The 17422-nt window shown below is 55.5% G+C and overlaps 2 protein-coding genes across 4 annotated transcripts; both read left to right on the forward strand.

Annotated features, from left to right (window-relative positions):
* Positions 1-750: 750 nt before the first annotated feature.
* Positions 751-4417, forward strand: LOC123604412 (Rab interacting lysosomal protein). The gene is made up of 9 exons (XM_045490456.1): positions 751-1245; positions 1320-1413; positions 1498-1604; positions 1696-1941; positions 2238-2365; positions 2759-2881; positions 3563-3646; positions 3921-4007; positions 4039-4417. Exons 1-9 carry the CDS (start codon positions 1018-1020, stop codon positions 4142-4144), a joined length of 1203 nt encoding a protein of 400 aa, XP_045346412.1. The 5' UTR covers positions 751-1017; the 3' UTR covers positions 4145-4417.
* An 82-nt stretch (positions 4418-4499) lies between these two features.
* On the forward strand, positions 4500-15734 carry SCARF1 (scavenger receptor class F member 1). 3 transcript variants are annotated; one of them, XM_045490454.1, is made up of 11 exons: positions 4500-4989; positions 5210-5378; positions 5636-5737; positions 6613-7138; positions 9059-9277; positions 9687-9815; positions 10630-10733; positions 11220-11340; positions 12601-12722; positions 12807-12953; positions 13611-15734. In XM_045490454.1, the coding sequence occupies exons 2-11, from the start codon at positions 5219-5221 to the stop codon at positions 14468-14470; spliced, it is 2490 nt and encodes an 829-aa protein (XP_045346410.1). In that variant the 5' UTR covers positions 4500-4989; positions 5210-5218; the 3' UTR covers positions 14471-15734. The 3 variants fall into 3 exon arrangements, with proteins under 3 accessions (XP_045346410.1, XP_045346409.1, XP_045346411.1); XM_045490453.1 differs by having other exon boundaries at positions 5317-5378; XM_045490455.1 differs by having other exon boundaries at positions 5317-5378; positions 12844-12953; positions 13611-13724.
* Positions 15735-17422: the final 1688 nt, after the last annotated feature.

Genomic DNA, 17422 nt, shown 5'->3' on the forward strand with positions numbered 1-17422 from the left:
TTTTGAGTTGTTGTTGTTTTCCTCCTGAGCTCAAATTCTGGATGTAGGGAGGCTGGACTTGTTCATAGCAACATGCTGGCCTCAACCTTAAAGGGGTATGAGCCTCCTTTTCATGGGCTGTGGGACTAAGTAAGTATCCCTTAGATTCCGGGAACTGAGGTGGGGTTGGGCTTTCACACCCTTACTGCTTGACCACATTTGTCAACATCCCTTCAAAATATTTGCAAACCAGGGCACCTGGGTGGCTCAGTCAGTTAAGTGTCCCGACTCTTGATTTTGGCTCAGGTCATGATCTCATAGCTGTGAGATCAAGCTCTCTGCACTGGGTCTGGACCTGCTTAAGATTCTCTGTCTTTTTCTCTTTCTGCCTATCCCTGCTCTTGCATGTGTGTGCACTCGTATTCGCGCGCTCTCTCGCTCTCTCTCTCTCTCTCTCTCTCTCTCTGCAATCCAAATCACTCCTATTCAACATCCTTTGGAACAGTTGCTGCCATTTTCTGAGTCTGGAAGCTTGTGGATTTGCCCCTCCAACTGTGGTGCCCAGCCTAGCCCCTTAAGCTTTGTATCACTCCTGGTTGGGGAAATAGGCACGTGGCTTCACAGATGACTGTCTCTGAGACCAGGGACAACCCTCCTACCTCTCACCTCTTGCCTGTAGTGCTTGGCTGCCAAGTGGAGCCTCATGACACCAGACACTGGGGTGGAGCCTGGACTGGAGGCTGTGGGGAGGGATTGACGAAAGCGACCACTTAGAGCCCTGAGCCTCAGCCCTGGGACGCCTGGCTGGAAGCAGGCAGTCCTGCTTCCTGTGACCTTGGGGGATCCGAACAGGACAGGGCCCAGGGGACCCAGTGCACTACCTCCTTCCCCACGCCTTTTCCCTTAATCGCTCCTCCTCTGTCGCCTCTTCCCCGCCCTCTACTGCCCTAAACTGCTTCCTGGGCCGAAACTGTTTGGCTTTTTCCTGCCCTAGTTAGGGTTGGAGGGGGGTGTCTCAGCCCTTGGCCTTGTGGAACCATGGAGCCCAGGGGGACGATACCTGGGGTGCCTGGCTGCGGGCCTCGAGTGGCCGCCGGGTCAGGGACGGCCGCGGAGCTCGTGTACCATCTAGCAGGGGCCCTGGGCACGGAGCTGAAGGAGCTGGCGCGCCGCTTCGGGCCGGAGGCAGCGGCCAGGCTAGTGCCGCTCGTGGTTCGGGCGCTGGAGCTCCTGGAAAAGGCTGCCGTGGGGCCCGACCCGGACTCAGTGAGTCACCGCCCCCTCCCCTCGCCACCCGCAGGGCTGGTGGGAGCGTAGCCCTCACAGCCTGGACTCCCCAGCTGCAGGTGTCAGCGCAGCAGGCCGAACTAGAGCTGCGGCGGCTGCGCGAGGAGAACGAGCACCTCCGCAGACAGCTGCACTCTGGGCCACACGGTGAGTGCGGGCACGACCAGGGTGTGGGGTGGGCCGGCTCAGGGCCCCCACCCCAAGCCGCTGCTAAGTTCGCCCCTTCCTCAGAGGAGCGCGCTCTTCTGCGGCAGCTCAAGGAGGTGACCGACCGCCAGCGAGACGAGCTCCGGGCGCACAACCGCGACCTGCTGCAGCGCAGCCAGGAGACGGAGGCGGTGAGGGCGGGGCGGGGCGAGGGGCGAGGGGCGGGGCTCTCCACCTCACCCACCGACACCCCGCCTACCTTCTCTTTTGCCCCGCCCCCAGCTGCAGGAGCAGCTGCAGCGCCTCCTGCTGGTGAATTCAGAGCTGCGGCACAAACTGGCAGCGGTGCAAACCCAGCTGCGTGCCGCGAGGGACCGCGAGGGCGAGCGGGAGCTACAGCGCCAGGGGGCAGTGGCGCTGGCTCCGGAGCCGGCGCAGGACCAGGCCAGGGGGGCCGGGTACGAGCAGAGGCAGGAGCCCGAGAAGGCAACCGCTGAGGCGGGGGCCCCAGGGACCCCTGAGGACCCGGTGAGTGCCCGTCGTAGTATTCAGGTCTGGTACTTGGTGGGCACTCGGGAAAGGTTTGCTGTGCGGCGCTAGCAGGTCCACCGGAAAATTGGAAGGTGGCATACAAGTGTGCGCCCCCCACCACCCCAGCCGGCCTCTGCTCTCACTCTCAGCCAGAGCACTGGTCTGTCATCTGTTGCAGCGCCCTTGCCTCCCAAGTCTCCCTGCCAGTCACTTGCTCTAGCATTCCTGGGATGGCCCCGGGGGGCAGGGGAATGCCAGCAGAGGCACCCCCATCGACCAAACCTGTCCTTCAGCCAGGGCACCCCTCCAAGGTAGGACAGTGCATCTTCAGTCGAGAGGAACTTGAGCAGATCCTTCAGGAGAGGAATGAACTCAAAGCCAACGTGTTCCTGCTGAAGGAGGAGTTGGCCTACTTCCAGAGGTGAGGGCGGTGGGGGGGGGGGCTGGGAAGCTGGGGATGGGGGCGCTCCACTGACACCCGTTCCCAGGTCTCAAGTCACCAGCTTCATTTTTTGGCTCACTGATATATCCACAGTGACATGTGCCAGGCACTGTGCGGGACACTGGGAGGACACCAATCACACAGCACCTGCCCTCCAGGAACTTCTTCCAAATGAGGGAGGAGGTGGTACAAAGAGTCACAGCAGTGGTCAAAGAAGTACTCCTAGGAAAGGGCAACAACTAAGCTGAGGTTTGAGGGGTGTTAGCAAGGCGGAGTGTTTTAAAAAGGGGGGGACAACATGCACAGGTACTTGGGATGAGACCTACTGTTGGCATTCCCACTGCTTACTCAGCCCCTCTCCCTCCTCTGCAGGGAGCTGCTCACGGACCACCGGGTCCCTGAGCTTCTGGTTGAAGCCATGAAGGTGGCTGTCAAGAAGCAGCGGAAGAAGATCAAGGCCAAGATGTTAGGGATTCCAGAGGAAGCAGAGAGCAGGTAAGTCCCTGCCTCCATTCCCACTGAGCCAGCTCTCCCTTCCTCTTTCTGTTGAGCCTGATGTCCCAGCCTGGTCATGCTCTAACCCAGCCTAGTCACCCCTTGAGCTTACCACCTTAGCCTCCTTACTCCCTGAGCCTGTCACCTAGTTACGGCTTAAACCTGCTAACCTGGCCTGGTTGCCCCCTGAGCCTGCTGTCCTGTCTGTTCTGCTGAGCCTACCACTCTGGCCTGGTCACCCCCTGGACCTGCCGTCCAGCCTGTCCTGTTGGGCCTTCCATTCTGGCCTGGGCACACCCTAGCCTGCCACCCTTCCCTCTGGATTGCACTGCACCCACGTGCCGTGCTCACTGTACCTCCTGGCAAAGAAACCTGGTAATGCTGCTTCTCCACATGAATTTTTCAGTTTCCTGTCTTGGCTGGATCTGTTTGTTCTCAGAAGTTTCAGACTGTAGTTCCAGCTATGTCAGGGCCGGCTGTCAGGCTGTAAAGTAAAAGCCTCAAGATATCCTTCATCTCCCCAGCACCACCTTCTCTCCAGCCTTGAGGGGCCCAGGGTCACTCTGTCCTCCCTTGGCCATTCCTGGGCGCTCTGCAGAGGCCTGAACATAGCTGGACTCCCGGTGTCCCCTAGGGCCTTGATTAATGACCCCTACATCTCCTCTCTCCTCTTTGCCTCAGTGACGATGAAGACAGCTCATGGCTCCTACTCTCCAGTGATAAGGGAGCCCACCCTCCACCCACTGAGTCCCGAATACAGAGTTTGTATGTTGGGAGAAGAGGAAGGGGAAAGGTTGTGGGGGTGAAGGAGGGGCCCCACCTTTGTTCTTACCCCCTTTCCTGCTCCACTGATATTCGTTTTGCTGCCCTGAGCTCTGAGCATGCCGCCCCACATTGGCCCCGGCCCCTTTGCCCCCTCAATACCTCACGCTGCCCTTTCTTCCTGTTGTATCCCTTTTCTCTCCAGCCCCTGCCCTCAGCCCATATCGTTGACCTCTCTGGCATCCAAGCTCAGCGTGCCTCTTGATTCTCCCCCCAGCTTTGGCCTGTCCTATCGGGGTGAAACAGAGGCCCCTGAAGCCCAGACCAGCAGCATGGCCCCCAGTAAGCTAGGGGGAGAAGAGGAGACTCCACAGCCACCCCACTTGGAGCCTGTGGGCAGCCCCACAGTCCTCAACTCCTGACCAGCCGTGCTCTGCACTCGATGAACATCTTTGTCTCAGCTGCCCCAGAGACCTGACTTTGGAATCTGGCTATGGGTAGATGTGTGGCCTCAAATGAGGACAGGGCTCCCTCCTTCTCAGCCCTCCCCAGGCTCTTTCGCGATCCTGGCCTGAGCCAGGGGATGATGAAGAGCTCAGCCTACCTTCCTTCCCTGTATCTCTGTGCCAAGCCTCCGGGGTCAGATGAAAGTGCTTCCTCCCTGAGTCTCCGTTTTCCCATTCGTAAAATGGAGAGCGGGCTACCTACCTCCCAAGGGTCTATGCGAACGGCCTAAGCCAATGTAATAAAGCCGCTGCCCACGATACCCAGAAACTGCTTCATGTCTGTGTGTGACTGGTCTGCCCCCGCCTGACTCTGCCAGGACCAAAGGCAGGCTGGGGTTTCCTCACAGGGTCTTGTTGGTTGTTAGTGGGTGGGGAGGAGTCTCCCAGCTAGGGCCTCAGTTGGGTAGCATGACGTAATGGAAAGATGTGGCTCCCACTCGCACCCCACACCCTCGTCTGTCCCCAGTACTCTCGGATTTGCAGCTTCATCTTTCTGCCCCCTCCACACTGAGACCAGCCCCTTAAAGCCCCGACTCAGCCTTTGCCCTCGGGTTTCCTTTTCATTTCTCTGGCGTCTGGTCTTCCCAGCACCCACCCGCCCGCCCTCTCAGGGAGGTGCCTCATGGCAGCCCGCCTCTCGGCACTGGTTTCCTCAGGAAAGGCCTTGGAAGGAAGCAGGGAGGGGGTTGGGAGCCGTGGGGGCCAGACTAACCCAAGCCCTCCCGCTGGACTGGCCGCCATGGGGCTGAGGCTGCTGGTCTCACTGTTGCTGCTCTGGACACAGGGTACCCAGGGGTCCAACCTGGACCCCAACGGGCGGCATGTCTGCACGGCCGGCAGGTGGGTCTTTGTAGGAATCTGATGGGGGCGGGGGGGGGGGGTGCCTGAACTGGTATTGCGGCATTGCAGGGAAGGAGGACATGAGGGAAGAGGTCATGGGCTGAAGGGAGGGGGGCTTGGGGACAGCCTAGAAGGTGGTGGGTAGTCAAGACAGAAGGTGGGAGGGCTAGGGAAGGAGAGGGAAGGAATTGGGGACACTGGGGCTGTGACTCTTGGCTAGGCCTGCCTGATGGGGCTGAGGCAGCCTCCCACATCTCAGCCAGAGACAGTGATCCACCTGCGGAGCCAGTCTGTCTGTCCCCCGGCTGACCCCTCTCTGCCCCACAGCCCCTCTGCTGAGCTCCAGTGCTGCCCAGGCTGGAGGCAGAAAGACCAAGAATGCACTATCCGTGAGTAGCCAGAACGGATCCCCACCTGAGAAGAAAGGAGAACATAGTCCAGTGACCCTTCCTGCCTCCCCTCCTGGGGCCTCCTATTTCCCCTTCTGAGCCCTAGAGCTAGGGTCCATCCTAACAAACCCCCCCCCCCCCCGCCCTGAGGGAATGGCTCTTGACGGGGCAGGGTGCTGGGAGCCAGTGAGAGGGGCAGAGTGTCCCCTGGTGGTGCCATGCCACCGTCCTTCCCACCTGGGTGTGGTGTTTTTCAGCCATCTGTGAGGGGCTGGATGCTTGCCGGGAAGATGAAGTGTGCGTGAAACCAGGCCTCTGTCGATGCAAACCTGGATTCTTTGGGGCCCAGTGCAACTCCCGTGAGTCCTGAGTTTCATCTGGAGGAGGAAGTTGCCAGGCAGAACCAGGGAGGGGAGCGGGGAGGCAAAGCAGGTAGAAATGTGATCTTAAAATGGCAGAGCCAGAATCCCTCCAAGCCTCACTGAGGAAATTGAGGCCCAGAGTCAGGAAGTGACGCATTCCTGGAAGATGCCCTGAGTCATCCGGTTTTTACCCATATCCACAAAGCCCTACCCACACTTTCAGTTCTGGGCCCTTCACCATCCACAACTTCTCAGAAAAGATGGTGGTTACCCCTGTTGATCACAAAATGGACACGTTCTCCGTCTCCTTCGTGTGCACTTTATACACGTGTGGAGGGGGGTGGAAGGAGATAATCTGGCAGGGCTCTGCCCTGTCCTGGTGGGCAGGATGGCCAGAGAGCAGCCACCAGGAATCAGGGCTGAGAGGAGACGAAAGGGGGGGAAATGTGGCTTCTCTTGTGACCGTCATGGTCAGTATCCAGGCAGGGGTGGACACTGGGACGCCCTGTCATCTCTAGTGGGGTGGGGGTGGAGGGAAGGGGGATGGGCATGAGAGAGAGGAAGGGACGTGAGTGAAATCCTACTGCTGTGTGACTCTGGGCAAACCTTTCCCACTCAGGAACTTTAAGTGTGTTCTGGAGTATGAAGTGGGAGTCTGGGCCACTCCAAAGGCTTTCTGTAGTTCGTGAGTCTGAGGCAGGAAGTGAGCTGTGCCCCAGGAGGTTAGGCTGCCAGATGTTCAAGGGTCTGTCTCCGGCTCTTGGAGGGTGGGCCTGGCGCCTCTCTTCCTTGTGGAAGGGCGCGCGGGGCGGAGATCCGTGCCTGGCCCTGAGCCCACTGACCCCTTTATGTTCCCCACCGGACTCCTGCAGGCTGCCCGAGTCAGTACTGGGGCCCAGATTGCCGTGAGACCTGCGCCTGCCACCCACACGGCCAGTGCGAGCCGGCCACGGGCGTGTGCCACTGCCAGGCGGAACGCTGGGGCAGCCGTTGCGAGTTCCAGTGCGACTGCAGCCCCCACGGGCGTTGCGACGCCGCGACGGGCGCGTGCCGCTGCGAGCCCGGCTGGTGGTCACCCACCTGCCGCCGTCCGTGCCAGTGCAACCCGGCGGTGGCGCGCTGCGATCAAACCAACGGCTCCTGCCGCTGCGAGCCGGGCTGGTGGGGCCGCCGCTGCAGCTTCCGCTGCGCCTGCCACGGCTCGCCGTGCGCGCAGGAGACCGGCCGCTGCGTCTGCCGGCCGGGCCGGTGGGGTCCCGAGTGCCGGTATGAGTGCGAGTGCGTGCGCGGCCGCTGCAACGCCGTCTCCGGCCTGTGCGCCTGCCCGCCCGGCTTCCGCGGCGCGCGCTGCGAGCTGCCCTGCCCCGCCGGCAGCTACGGGCCGCACTGCCGCGACAGGTGAGCGGGGGCCGCGGGGCTGCGGCTAGGCTGCGGGGCGGGCGTGCGGGGGGCGGGTGCTGACGGGGCTCACGCAGCAGCCGGACAGAGGGACCGGCCGCCGGCGGTGGGGGTGCGGACAGAGCGCGGGGAGGGCGGGCGAAGGAGCTGAAGGGAACGGGAGAGAAAAGGGGATGGGCCCGGCAGGGGCGGGGGCGCAGGGGGAGCGTCGCGCGGTGCCCTCGGCAAAAACATACAGGGACGGGATGAAAGGGGGAAAAAGACCCCCGATGCCCCTAGGTCCGGCCTCGCCCACCCTACGTCCGGTTACTGTTAAACGGACAATAGGGGTACTAGCAAGCTCTACTTAGAAGCAGAGAAAAGATGAACCACGTGACGAAATGATTGCAGGGTCCCTTTTAGACCTCGTGGCTTTCAAACTTTGGCCGGCCCCACCCACAATAAGAAATGGGGTTTAGGAGTGCCTGGCCGGCTCGTAGGTAGAGCATTTGGCTCTTGATCTGGGGGTTGTGAGTTCAAGCCCCAGGTTGGGCGCTTACTTAAAAACAAATAAAACGAGCAAAACAACAACAAAAAGAAATGCGTGTTACATCCCCCCTATCTCATTCACACCCCTCTGCGGTAAAAGCTTAACAACATATACTTATCTTTGCTTCTTATATATAATATATATTACATATGTGTGTATAGATACACATATGTGTGTATAGATACACACATATGTGTATATATACTGTAATGTTTTTATTTTTCTTTTTTTGATGCTGGTCTGCTAAGTTGATTTTATGAACAAATGAGTCTGATCCAAGCATATGACTCCAAATAATTATCTGGGGGGAATCTTGTCAAGAAACTGTTAAGAATCAATAAGAAATTAGAATAAGGTAAACCTTGTTGGAAAAGTTGCTAAGAGAGTAGATCCTAAGAGTTTGCATCACAAAGAAAAAAGCCATTGTTTTTCCTTTTTTGTACCTATATGAGATGAGGGATATTAACTAAACCTACTGTGGTAATCATTTTACACTATATGTAAGTCAAGTCGTTATGCTGTACACTTTAAAGTTGCATACTGTTGGGGCACCTGGGCGGCTCAGTCGGTTAAGCGTCCGACTTCGGCTCAGGCCGTGATCTCGCGGTCCGTGAGTTCGAGCCCCGCGTCGGGCTCTGTGCTGACAGCTCAGAACCTGGAGCCTATTTCAGGTTCTGTGTCTCCCTCTCTCTGACCCTCCCCCATTCATGCTCTGTCTCTCTCTGTCTCAAAAATAAATACACATTAAAAAAAATTTTTTTTAAGTTGTATACTGTCAGTTATATCTCCAAAAAACCGGGGAATGCATTTTGTAATATATTTTTTGAGTTATTTATTTTGAGAGAGAGACAGAGAGGAATAGGGGCAGAGAGAGGGGGGAGAGAGACTCCCAAGCAGGCTCTGCACTGTCAGCCCAGACCCCGATGGGGGGCTCGAACTCACAAACTGTGAGATCATGACCTGAGCCAAGATCAACAGTCCGAGACGTAACTCCCTGAGCCACCCAGGTGCCCCAGCGTTTTTTTTCAAACATAAGATAAACTTGAAATTATAGTGATGAAAACAGACATGTTTTAATTTTTATGGATCTTTATGTCACGAGATAGAAGAGTCACATTCATACCAGACCTCAGAGATGGCGTGGGTAGGAGGAAGAGAGGAGAAAGGATAGGAGGGAGAAGGTTGGCTAAGGTATCTTGGAATGGGAAGTTGGAAGAAGAGGGCTGGAATCCTACGGAGATCATCTGTCCGGCCTTTTTGTTGTACAACGTGGGGAAACTGAGGCTGAGACCTGCCTGAGTGTCCTGGATGCTCTCCAGTGTCCCTAGAGGCCTGGGTGGGCATTCCATCCATGGGCTCCTCAGTGCTCCCATGACTCCTTCTCTTCGCAGCTGCGGCCACTGCAAGCAGAACGAGCCATGCTCTGCAGATACAGGCAGCTGTGAGTCCTGCGAGCCGGGCTGGAATGGAACCCAGTGCCACCAGCCCTGCCCACCCGGCACCTTTGGCGAGAGCTGCCGGAAGCAGTGCCCCCGCTGCCGGCTTGGGGAGGCCTGTCGGGCAGACACTGGGCACTGTCAGCGCTGTGACCCTGGGTGGCTGGGGCCCAGGTGAGGGGGCCAGCCTGCTCAGGGTGGGGGGCCCCCCTCCTTCAGGGTCCTCATTCCAGCCCTAGGATAGCTGGCCCCTCCCCCACTGGGGGCCTGCCTCCTGGCCAAGACTGACGGAAGAGAGAGGGGTGCTGATGAGGCCCCGGGCAGGCTTCTCTTCCAGCTCCCTCACCGCTCAGGTATCCTGCTCTCTTCCCCCTCCAGGGATCTGTAGTCTTGTCACCTATGGGATTTGGCCCCAGGTTCAAGGCCCTGTTAACACCTGAGCTTCATTGCTGAGGCATAGACAGTTGGGGCCCTGAGTCCAGAAGCATGGGGGAAGACGGGTAGGACCTTTTTTGGGGGGAGGGGGGGGTCTGCCCTGCCGGACCTGCCCTGCCCTCCTCTTCCGAGTCTCGCCTCACCTCAGATGTGAAGACCCCTGCCCGCTCGGCACCTTTGGGGAAGGCTGCACCTCTACCTGCCCCACCTGTGTTCAGGGGGCCTGTGATGCTGTGACTGGGGAATGTGTCTGCGACGTCGGCTACTGGGGACCCAGGTGAGAACTGGGGCCCTGGCAGGGAGGCACGGGCCTCGGTCAGGCGTCAGTGCAATCTGTGTCCTAAACTTCCCTTCTCGGGGCTTCTCCGCCTGCCTGCCTCCCAGATACCCACCCAGCAAGCTCTTAATGAAGAAGTTGTCCTCCTGTTGTGAGGTCTGCACCTTCTGAAGAAGGGTCAGAGCGATCTAATCTTAATCTCAAAGACCTGGCTCTGGGAACTAGGCCAGGGAAGTTATTTAGGGGTGGGACTCCCAACTCCATTGTTGTTCCCGTGAGGCCTTCGTGTGGTGAAACATAATCAAGGTCAATGTCTCCAATGTCAGGTTTTCCGCCTCTAGGACAGAATGTAGTATCAAATGGAAGAGACCTCATCTCATAGAAGAGAGGACCAAGGCCCAGAGAGTTTGGGGCAGGGCCGGACTCAGACCTCCAGACCCTGAGGACGTTTCTCTGGATGCCGTTGGCATCTTGCTTATTTCACATTAGTGTTGGATGGGCTAGGGACGAGCATCATGAGGGGTGGATCTTGCCCTATACTCTGGGGTATACCCTGGGGGGCTGGGGACCAAGGGGCAGCTTGCGGGGTGGCCTCTCTGGAAGATGGACTTAGGGGCTAGGGGATTCTCCCAGACATGGCCAGGGGTACTTAGAATGTCCTCAGAGGTCGGAGGAGTCTGCTTGGGCATCCTCCAGGGAAGTCTGCATGACAGGGGTTGGGGAGCAGTGCCCAGAAATCTACCTTCCCCTGTCCCCTGCCCACCCCTATCCCTTCTCACCAAGCCTTCAGCCTGTTTCTCTTGTCACCCCATAGCTGCAACACTTCATGCCCATCTGGCTTCCATGGCAACAACTGCTCTATTCCCTGTGAATGCCCAGAGGGATCCTGCCACCCTGTCTCTGGGGCCTGCCAGCTGGGTAAGATGAAAAGGAGGGTGTGGGGTGCAGTGACCAGGGAAAATGGGCCCTTTATATGGCTTCAGGGACGTATCACTTGCCAGGGAGGCTGGGCTCACCTCAGAGACATTCTCTATACCTGACATCTGTATGGATGCTCTGGAGACCCCTGAAGATATGATACGGCCCTTGCCTGCTGAGACACCAGGCTCGCATCCAGGGCTGGCATCCGTGAGCAGGCAGGTCTGGACACCGGGATGTATATCAGGCGTGACAGTTGGTAGCAAGAGCTTGTGCAACATGGGCCATGAAGAGGGGACAGGGTAGCAGAGAGGCTGCCTTGGGGAGAGGGCCTCCAGGCTGAGCAGAGCCTGTCTCTCTCAGAAGAAGGGGAGGGACCCACAGGTGGAAAATTCCGGAGGGGAGGCAACTCAGAGCTGGAGATGAGATGCGATGTGTGGAAGACAGGAAAGCCCTGAACTTTCGGCCATCCCCCTCTCTCCCCAGGGCCTCACAGTCAGGATGCCGCCCTCATCGCAGGCATCCTTGTGCCTCTGCTGCTGCTGCTCCTGGGCATCGCCTTCTGTGCCTGCTGCTGCTGGGCCGCCCGGTTGGACCCCAAGGACAGGTGAATGCCGGCTCACCCCTTCCTCACCCCCAGCTCAGGCCACAGGGTGGGAGCAAGGTGGCATCTGCTTTCCTTTCAGCGGCGGGGAAGGGCTGGTCTTGTCGCACACTTACAGGGCATGAGGTAGTTGGCAGTGGCCATGGCCTGGAGACACCTGGTCGGCTGCCTGCCTTCCCTGCGAGTGTCCGAGTTGCATGCGTGTGCGCAGTGGGCGCTGGGCACCAGGATGGCAAATCTCAAACCTGCAGCAGGAGGCCGAGGGTTTAGGGACCAGAGGGGGAATGCGGGGAAGGCAGAAGCAGCAGGGCAGCTCTGGGCACGGAGGGGAAGAGACGAGGCCTCAACACCCTCCACCACCCTCGAAGGAGAGTACAGAAGTCTGAGCAGTGGTTTAGCAGAGATGGTAGCTTCCTGAGAAAAGGAGATAATAGGAAGGATTTGGGCTTGCAGGGGCCTGCTGCAGGGGAATGTTGCTTGCACAGGGCTTTGTTCCTTTACAAAATCCTTTGGAGACTCACAGCAGCAAGGTTTAAAGCAGGGAATGTGGGGGCAGGAGGATTAGCGTTCTCAATTCACAGAGGAGGACATGGAGGCCCAAGGTGACCCAGCCTGTCAGTAGCGCGCACAAAGCCCCTGCTCTGTTGTTCTGGATTCTCTGTCTGGTGCTCTCTTATTACTTCGTGCACTGAGCCTTGAGCATGTCCTCCTCTGTGCTATGGGGGATTCACAGATGAGCAGACCCAATAGCCCCTCCCCTGGGGGTGGGGAAGAAGCCACTCACCGGAGGCCAGGAATGACAAAGGCCATCAGAGGGTTGGTAACAATGAAGCAGCTTGGGGATGGGGTCAAGGACAGGCTTCCTGGAGGTGGTGCCACTTCCAGAAACATAGCTGAGCTGGGGACTCAGCCAGATGATAACACAAAGCTGCATTTTGGGGAACCTCAGCAGGTGCCTGGAGCTATACTGGGTCCTGAAAAAGAGTCTCAGAGCTAGGAGTTGTCCCCCCTTTACAGATGAGGAAACTGAGGCCCGGAGAGGGGGAAGCCGGAACCAGAGTTGCTACCCAGTTCTATTTGAGCTATGCTGCCCTGACAGGCCCAAATCCCAGGCTCAATGGTTTGGGTTTTACTCTGTCGTCAAAGGGCACCGCCGAGGTAGACAGTCGCTGTGTCAGCCTGCCTCTCTCACATCGTTCTCTCCTGCCCCCACGCTGCCCCAACCGGTGGTCTTGTGCACTGACTGCCCTCCTTTCCCCTCAGGCCAGCAAGAGATGAAGCCGCCGTGTCCAGGGTGAAGATGCAGGTCTGGGGGGCGCTGACCAGCCTGGGCTCGGCGCTACCCTGTGGTTCCCTCAGCAGCCACAAGCTTCCCTGGGTGACAGGTGAGTGTGGGTGCTGCAGGTCAGGGGCTGGGACGGGACAAGGTCTTCCATGGAGCTCCGTGCCTGACCCAGAGCCCCCTGCAGTCTCACACCACGACCCGGAGATCCCCTTCAATCACAGCTTCATTGAGCCGCCCTCCGCCGGCTGGGCCTCGGACGACTCCTTCTCTTCTGATCCTGAGTCTGGCGAGGAGGACGAGGGCCCTGCCTACTGCGTGCCACCCCAAGAAGGTAACCAACCCCTCAACAGCCCGCGTGGCCCCGAGCAGCCCTGCCCACTACTTCTTTATTCCTTCAGCAAACGTGTATCAGGTGCCCATTCAAGTGCAGGTCACTGTTGCTGACTGGGGGACTTGGTAAAGAACAACACGGATTCCCATCCTCACCAACCTTCTAGTGTGGTGGGCAGGAATCAGACACGTGTAGGACCGGGTGATGCATGCTTTGATGGGGGGACATACACGTAGGGGGCTCATAATCCAGCCATGTCAGGGGTGATTAGGGGCAGGGAAGATGTCTCCGTGTTCGTGATATTGGGACCGAGCCTGCTAGACTCAGGAGTCAGGAGTCAACAAAGCGCAAGTAGAGGAGGGATGGGAACGGTGTTTCAGGAGGACGGAACAGTGCACGTGAAGGTCCAAGGTGAGAGGGACATGACTGTGTGGCACTGACAGAACGTTGGCTTGGTTAGAGTGTGGCATTAGTTCAAAGTGGGAAGGGGTGGGGAGAAAAGTGTGTAGAAGGAGTAGGCTCTTCTCCTGTCTCTGTGCCCTCGCCCTCTTCCTTGCCCCACTGATGAGGAGCCCCAGAAGATGCTAAACTGAGTAAACAGGTCGGATTGGGGTGGCCAGCCCAGTTTTGGCCAAGCTTTTCTGTCTCCTCTGCCAGGGATGGCCACTGTGGCCCACGGAGAGTTTCCAGAGGCCAGCCTGGCTGGAGGTCCCATCCCTCCCCCTGAGGACGCCTCCACACCATTCCCTATCCCACGCACTTCCAGCCTAGCACGGGCCAAGCGGCCATCAGTCTCCTTTGCTGAAGGCACCAAGTTTGCACCACAGAGTCGCCAAAGCTCAGGGGAGCTCTCCAGTCCTCTCCGAAAGCCCAAGAGGCTCTCCCGTGGGGCCCCGCTGAGTCCGGAAAGCCAGGAGGCTGAGGAGTCCATGGGCCCGGAGAAAGCAGAAACGGATGAGACCCTTCCTGGTGCTGCCAGCCCCAGGGATCCAGCCATTGGCCGCCGCCGGCTCCCACTTGGTGGCCGGACAGTGGCTGAGCGTGTGGAAGCCATTGAAGGCAGTGTCTCAGAGGGCTCAGGCTCCGTGACCACGATCTACATGCTGGCAGGGACACCCCAGGTATCTGAGGGCCCCGTCCGGTCTGTTCTCCGTCGTTTTGGTAGCTTCCAGAAAGGCCAGGCAGAGCCCAAGGTCAAGAGTGCCATCCCCAAGCCGCCACGCCGGGCCCTGAGTCGAAATAAGGACAGCCCCGGGCTGGCCTCCGGCACTGCCAGTCAGAGCCCCAACTTAGCCCCGAACCATGAGCTCACTAGGGCCTTAGAGTCTGCAGGAACTGGACCAGAGGAAGCGGCCAGGGGACTAGGCGATGGCACCAAGAACTCAGGGAGGGCCCAGGAGCTGGCCCCTGAGGGTGGCCCCCAGGAACAGGATCCCCAGAAGCTGTCTGATGAGGAGGGGCAGGAGGAGCCCCAGTATGAGAATGTTGCACCCATCTCTGGGCCACCAGCACCCTGAGAACCTTGAATTGGGGGAGAAGGAAGACTATGGATGGAGGGTAGGCATACGAACTGCCCCTGGCTCAGATTGTGTTTTGCTGGAAAAAGATCCCAGGGCCAGGAAAGACATACCAGAGCCTCTGCCCTTTCATGGGGAAACGTCAGAGTTGGAGGCCAGTTGGCTCTGGGCCCTGGCAGTGCTCTGGGAGTGGTCTCGAAGGCCTGGGCAGCGACCCCATTGGGTGTGGTCAGGAAGGGGAAAGAGATGACCGTGGGGACTTTTTCTCTGTTGTCCTGGACTCTGTTTGCCCCCAAAGGCTATTCTTTTCTTCATTTGGAAAACATTTTTCTGAAATGGGAAACAACCTAAGTATTCAATGATAGAAGATTGGCTAAAGCAAGATTGCTTATGATACTTTCCTAAACAACCATGAAAAATCATGTTGTGCAAGAAGATTTAATATGGGAAATATGGGAGACTGTTTATGCTTTACTGTTAAGTGTAAAAAAGTAAGTTTTCTTCTTATAAATTTCATTTCCTTTTCCTTCACGATACATGTTTAGAATCCTTCCGTTTTGTGTGTGTTTTGTGATTGTTTTGCAAACTCTTTTTTTTTTTTTTTTTTTGTATATGCATGAAAAAGATTCGGGGGAACAGCATCAAGTGGCATTTTTTTTCTGGGAGATGAGATAGTGGCTGATATTTATTTTCTTCCTTCGTAAACTTCTGTATAATTTGTAAATGTTCTATAGTGAACATTCTTTTTACTTTTCTCCCTAGATTTAATTTTTTTTTACAAAAAAAATATAAAAAAAACAGTGTTGTTAAAAATAAAAAAGTACTAACATTACAGATATGTATAGAGTAGAAAGGAGATTCCCCCTTTCCCCAGAGGAGTCTGAGGGACAGGGGAGGGGCCAGACTTACTTGTCATTGAATACCTTTTGGTTCTGAATTCTTTTCTCACATACTTGAATTACCGAGTCAGGACAGAAACAGCAGCTCCCCCTTCCATCCCAGAGCTCAGAGAATCTTGCAGACAGCTTAGATCCTTCCTTTTAGAGGTTTTCCTGTGCGCATATCGTTGTAGAATTTGGTTTTTTACTTAAATATACTCTGGATATCTTCTGATGTCAGTAATTATAAAGCTACCTCTTTTTATTAAAAAATGGCTGCATGGGATTCCATCATGTGGAACTAACACAGGTTATTTAAACCATCCCCTACCCATGGGAAGTTGGGTCATTTCTAATTGTTTTGATACAATAAATGATTCGGTGTACAACTTTGTCCATATTTCTTATTTCACTCATGCGAGTTTTTTCTGTAGAAGAGATTCCTACAAGCAGAATTGCTGGGTTATAGGGTAAGAACACTAAACAATTGAGTACTGGGGTGCCTGGGTGGCTCAGTCACTTAAGGGTCCGACTTTGGCTCAGGTTGTGATTTCATGGCTTGTGAGTTCCGGCCCCTCGTCGGGCTCTGTGCTGACAACTCAGAGCCTGGAGCCTGCTTCCGATTCTGTGTCTGCTTCTCTCTCTGCCCTTTCCCGCCTTGTTCTCTCTCTCTCTCTCTCTCTCTCTCTCGTAAAAATGAATAAACATTAAAAAAAAAAGTAACCATTTGGGTACTTACTCCAGATTACCGTCCAAAAAAGTTACGTGGTTTTGCATTCTCGCAAATGATGATAGGAACTGTGTTCCCACACCCAGTCTAATAGGTTGAAATGGTGTCTCATTATTATTATTATTATTATTATTATTAATTTTATTTTTTTAAATTTACATCCAAATTAGCGTATACTGCAACAATGATTTCAGGAGTAGTTTCCCTAATGCCCCTTACCCATTTACCCCATTCCCCCTCCCACACCCCCTCTAATAACCCTCAGTTTGTTCTCCATATTTATGAGTCTCTTCTGTTTTGTCCCCCTCCCTGTTTTTGTATTATTTTTGTTTCCCTTCCCTTATGTTCATCTGTTTTGTCTCTTAAAATCCTCATATGAAGGAAGTCATATGATATTTGTCTTTCTCTGACTGACTAATTTCACTTAGCATAATACCCTCCAGTTCCATCCACGTAGTTGCAAATGGCAAGATTTCATTCTTTTTGATTGTCGAGTAATAACTCCATTGTATATATATATACCACTTTTTCTTTATCCATCCATCCATCGATGGACATTTGGGCTCTTTCCATACTTTGGCTACTGTTGATGGTGCTGCTATAAACATGGGGGGGGGGGCATGTGTCCCTTCGAAAGAGCACACCTGTATCCCTTGGATAAATGCCTGGTGGTGCAATTGCTGGGTCGTAGGGTAGTTCTATTTTTAGTTTTTTTGAGGAAACTCCATACTGTTTTCCAGAGTGGCTGCACCAGCTTGCATTCCCAGGTGTCTCATTATTTTAGCACAATAAGAATAATAAAGTGATAACATGCTAAAGCTTCTTAAAAAGTTAACATCTTTGTACAGATAAAAGTTTTTTTAGCCATCAAAAATTATATCATTAAAATGTAAATTTCTATGATTATTCTAAGGTTGAGCTGCTTCTTGTATCTTTAATAATTACTTGTATTTTTTCCTATGAGCTATCTGATTATATTCTTTCCACTATTTTATTTTATTATTTTATTTTTTTAATGTTTTTATTTTTGAGACAGAGAGAGACAGAGCATGAACAGGCAAGGGGCAGAGAGAGGGAGACACAGAATCCGAAGCAGGCTCCAGGCTTCGAGCTGTCAGCACAGAGCCTGATGCGGGGATCGAACTCAGACTGTGAAATCATGACCTGAGCCGAAGTCGGACGCTCAACCAACTGAGCCACCCAGGCACCCCATATTTTTTTAGATGTTTATTTTTGAGGGAGAGAGTGTGAGTGGGGCAGGGGCAGAGAGAGAGGGAGACAGGGGATTCAAACCAGGCTCCAGGCTCTGACAGCAGAGAGCCTGATTAGGGGCCTGAACCCACA

Source organism: Leopardus geoffroyi, chromosome E1, assembly GCF_018350155.1.
Source record: "Leopardus geoffroyi isolate Oge1 chromosome E1, O.geoffroyi_Oge1_pat1.0, whole genome shotgun sequence".
NCBI lineage: Eukaryota > Metazoa > Chordata > Mammalia > Carnivora > Felidae > Leopardus > Leopardus geoffroyi.

Excerpts from the sequence above, each read along its gene's own strand:
- LOC123604412 (XM_045490456.1), top strand. The coding sequence starts at position 1,018 with ATGGAGCCCAGGGGGACGATACCTGGGGTGCCTGGCTGCGGGCCTCGA. Across the intron at positions 1,246-1,319 it reads TGGGGCCCGACCCGGACTCA|CTGCAGGTGTCAGCGCAGCA; the intron begins GTGAGTCACCGC and ends TGGACTCCCCAG. Across the intron at positions 1,942-2,237 it reads CAGGGACCCCTGAGGACCCG|CCAGGGCACCCCTCCAAGGT; the intron begins GTGAGTGCCCGT and ends CCTGTCCTTCAG.
- SCARF1 (XM_045490453.1), top strand. The coding sequence starts at position 4,772 with ATGGCAGCCCGCCTCTCGGCACTGGTTTCCTCAGGAAAGGCCTTGGAA. Across the intron at positions 5,738-6,612 it reads TGGGGCCCAGTGCAACTCCC|GCTGCCCGAGTCAGTACTGG; the intron begins GTGAGTCCTGAG and ends GGACTCCTGCAG. Across the intron at positions 9,278-9,686 it reads CCTGGGTGGCTGGGGCCCAG|ATGTGAAGACCCCTGCCCGC; the intron begins GTGAGGGGGCCA and ends GCCTCACCTCAG.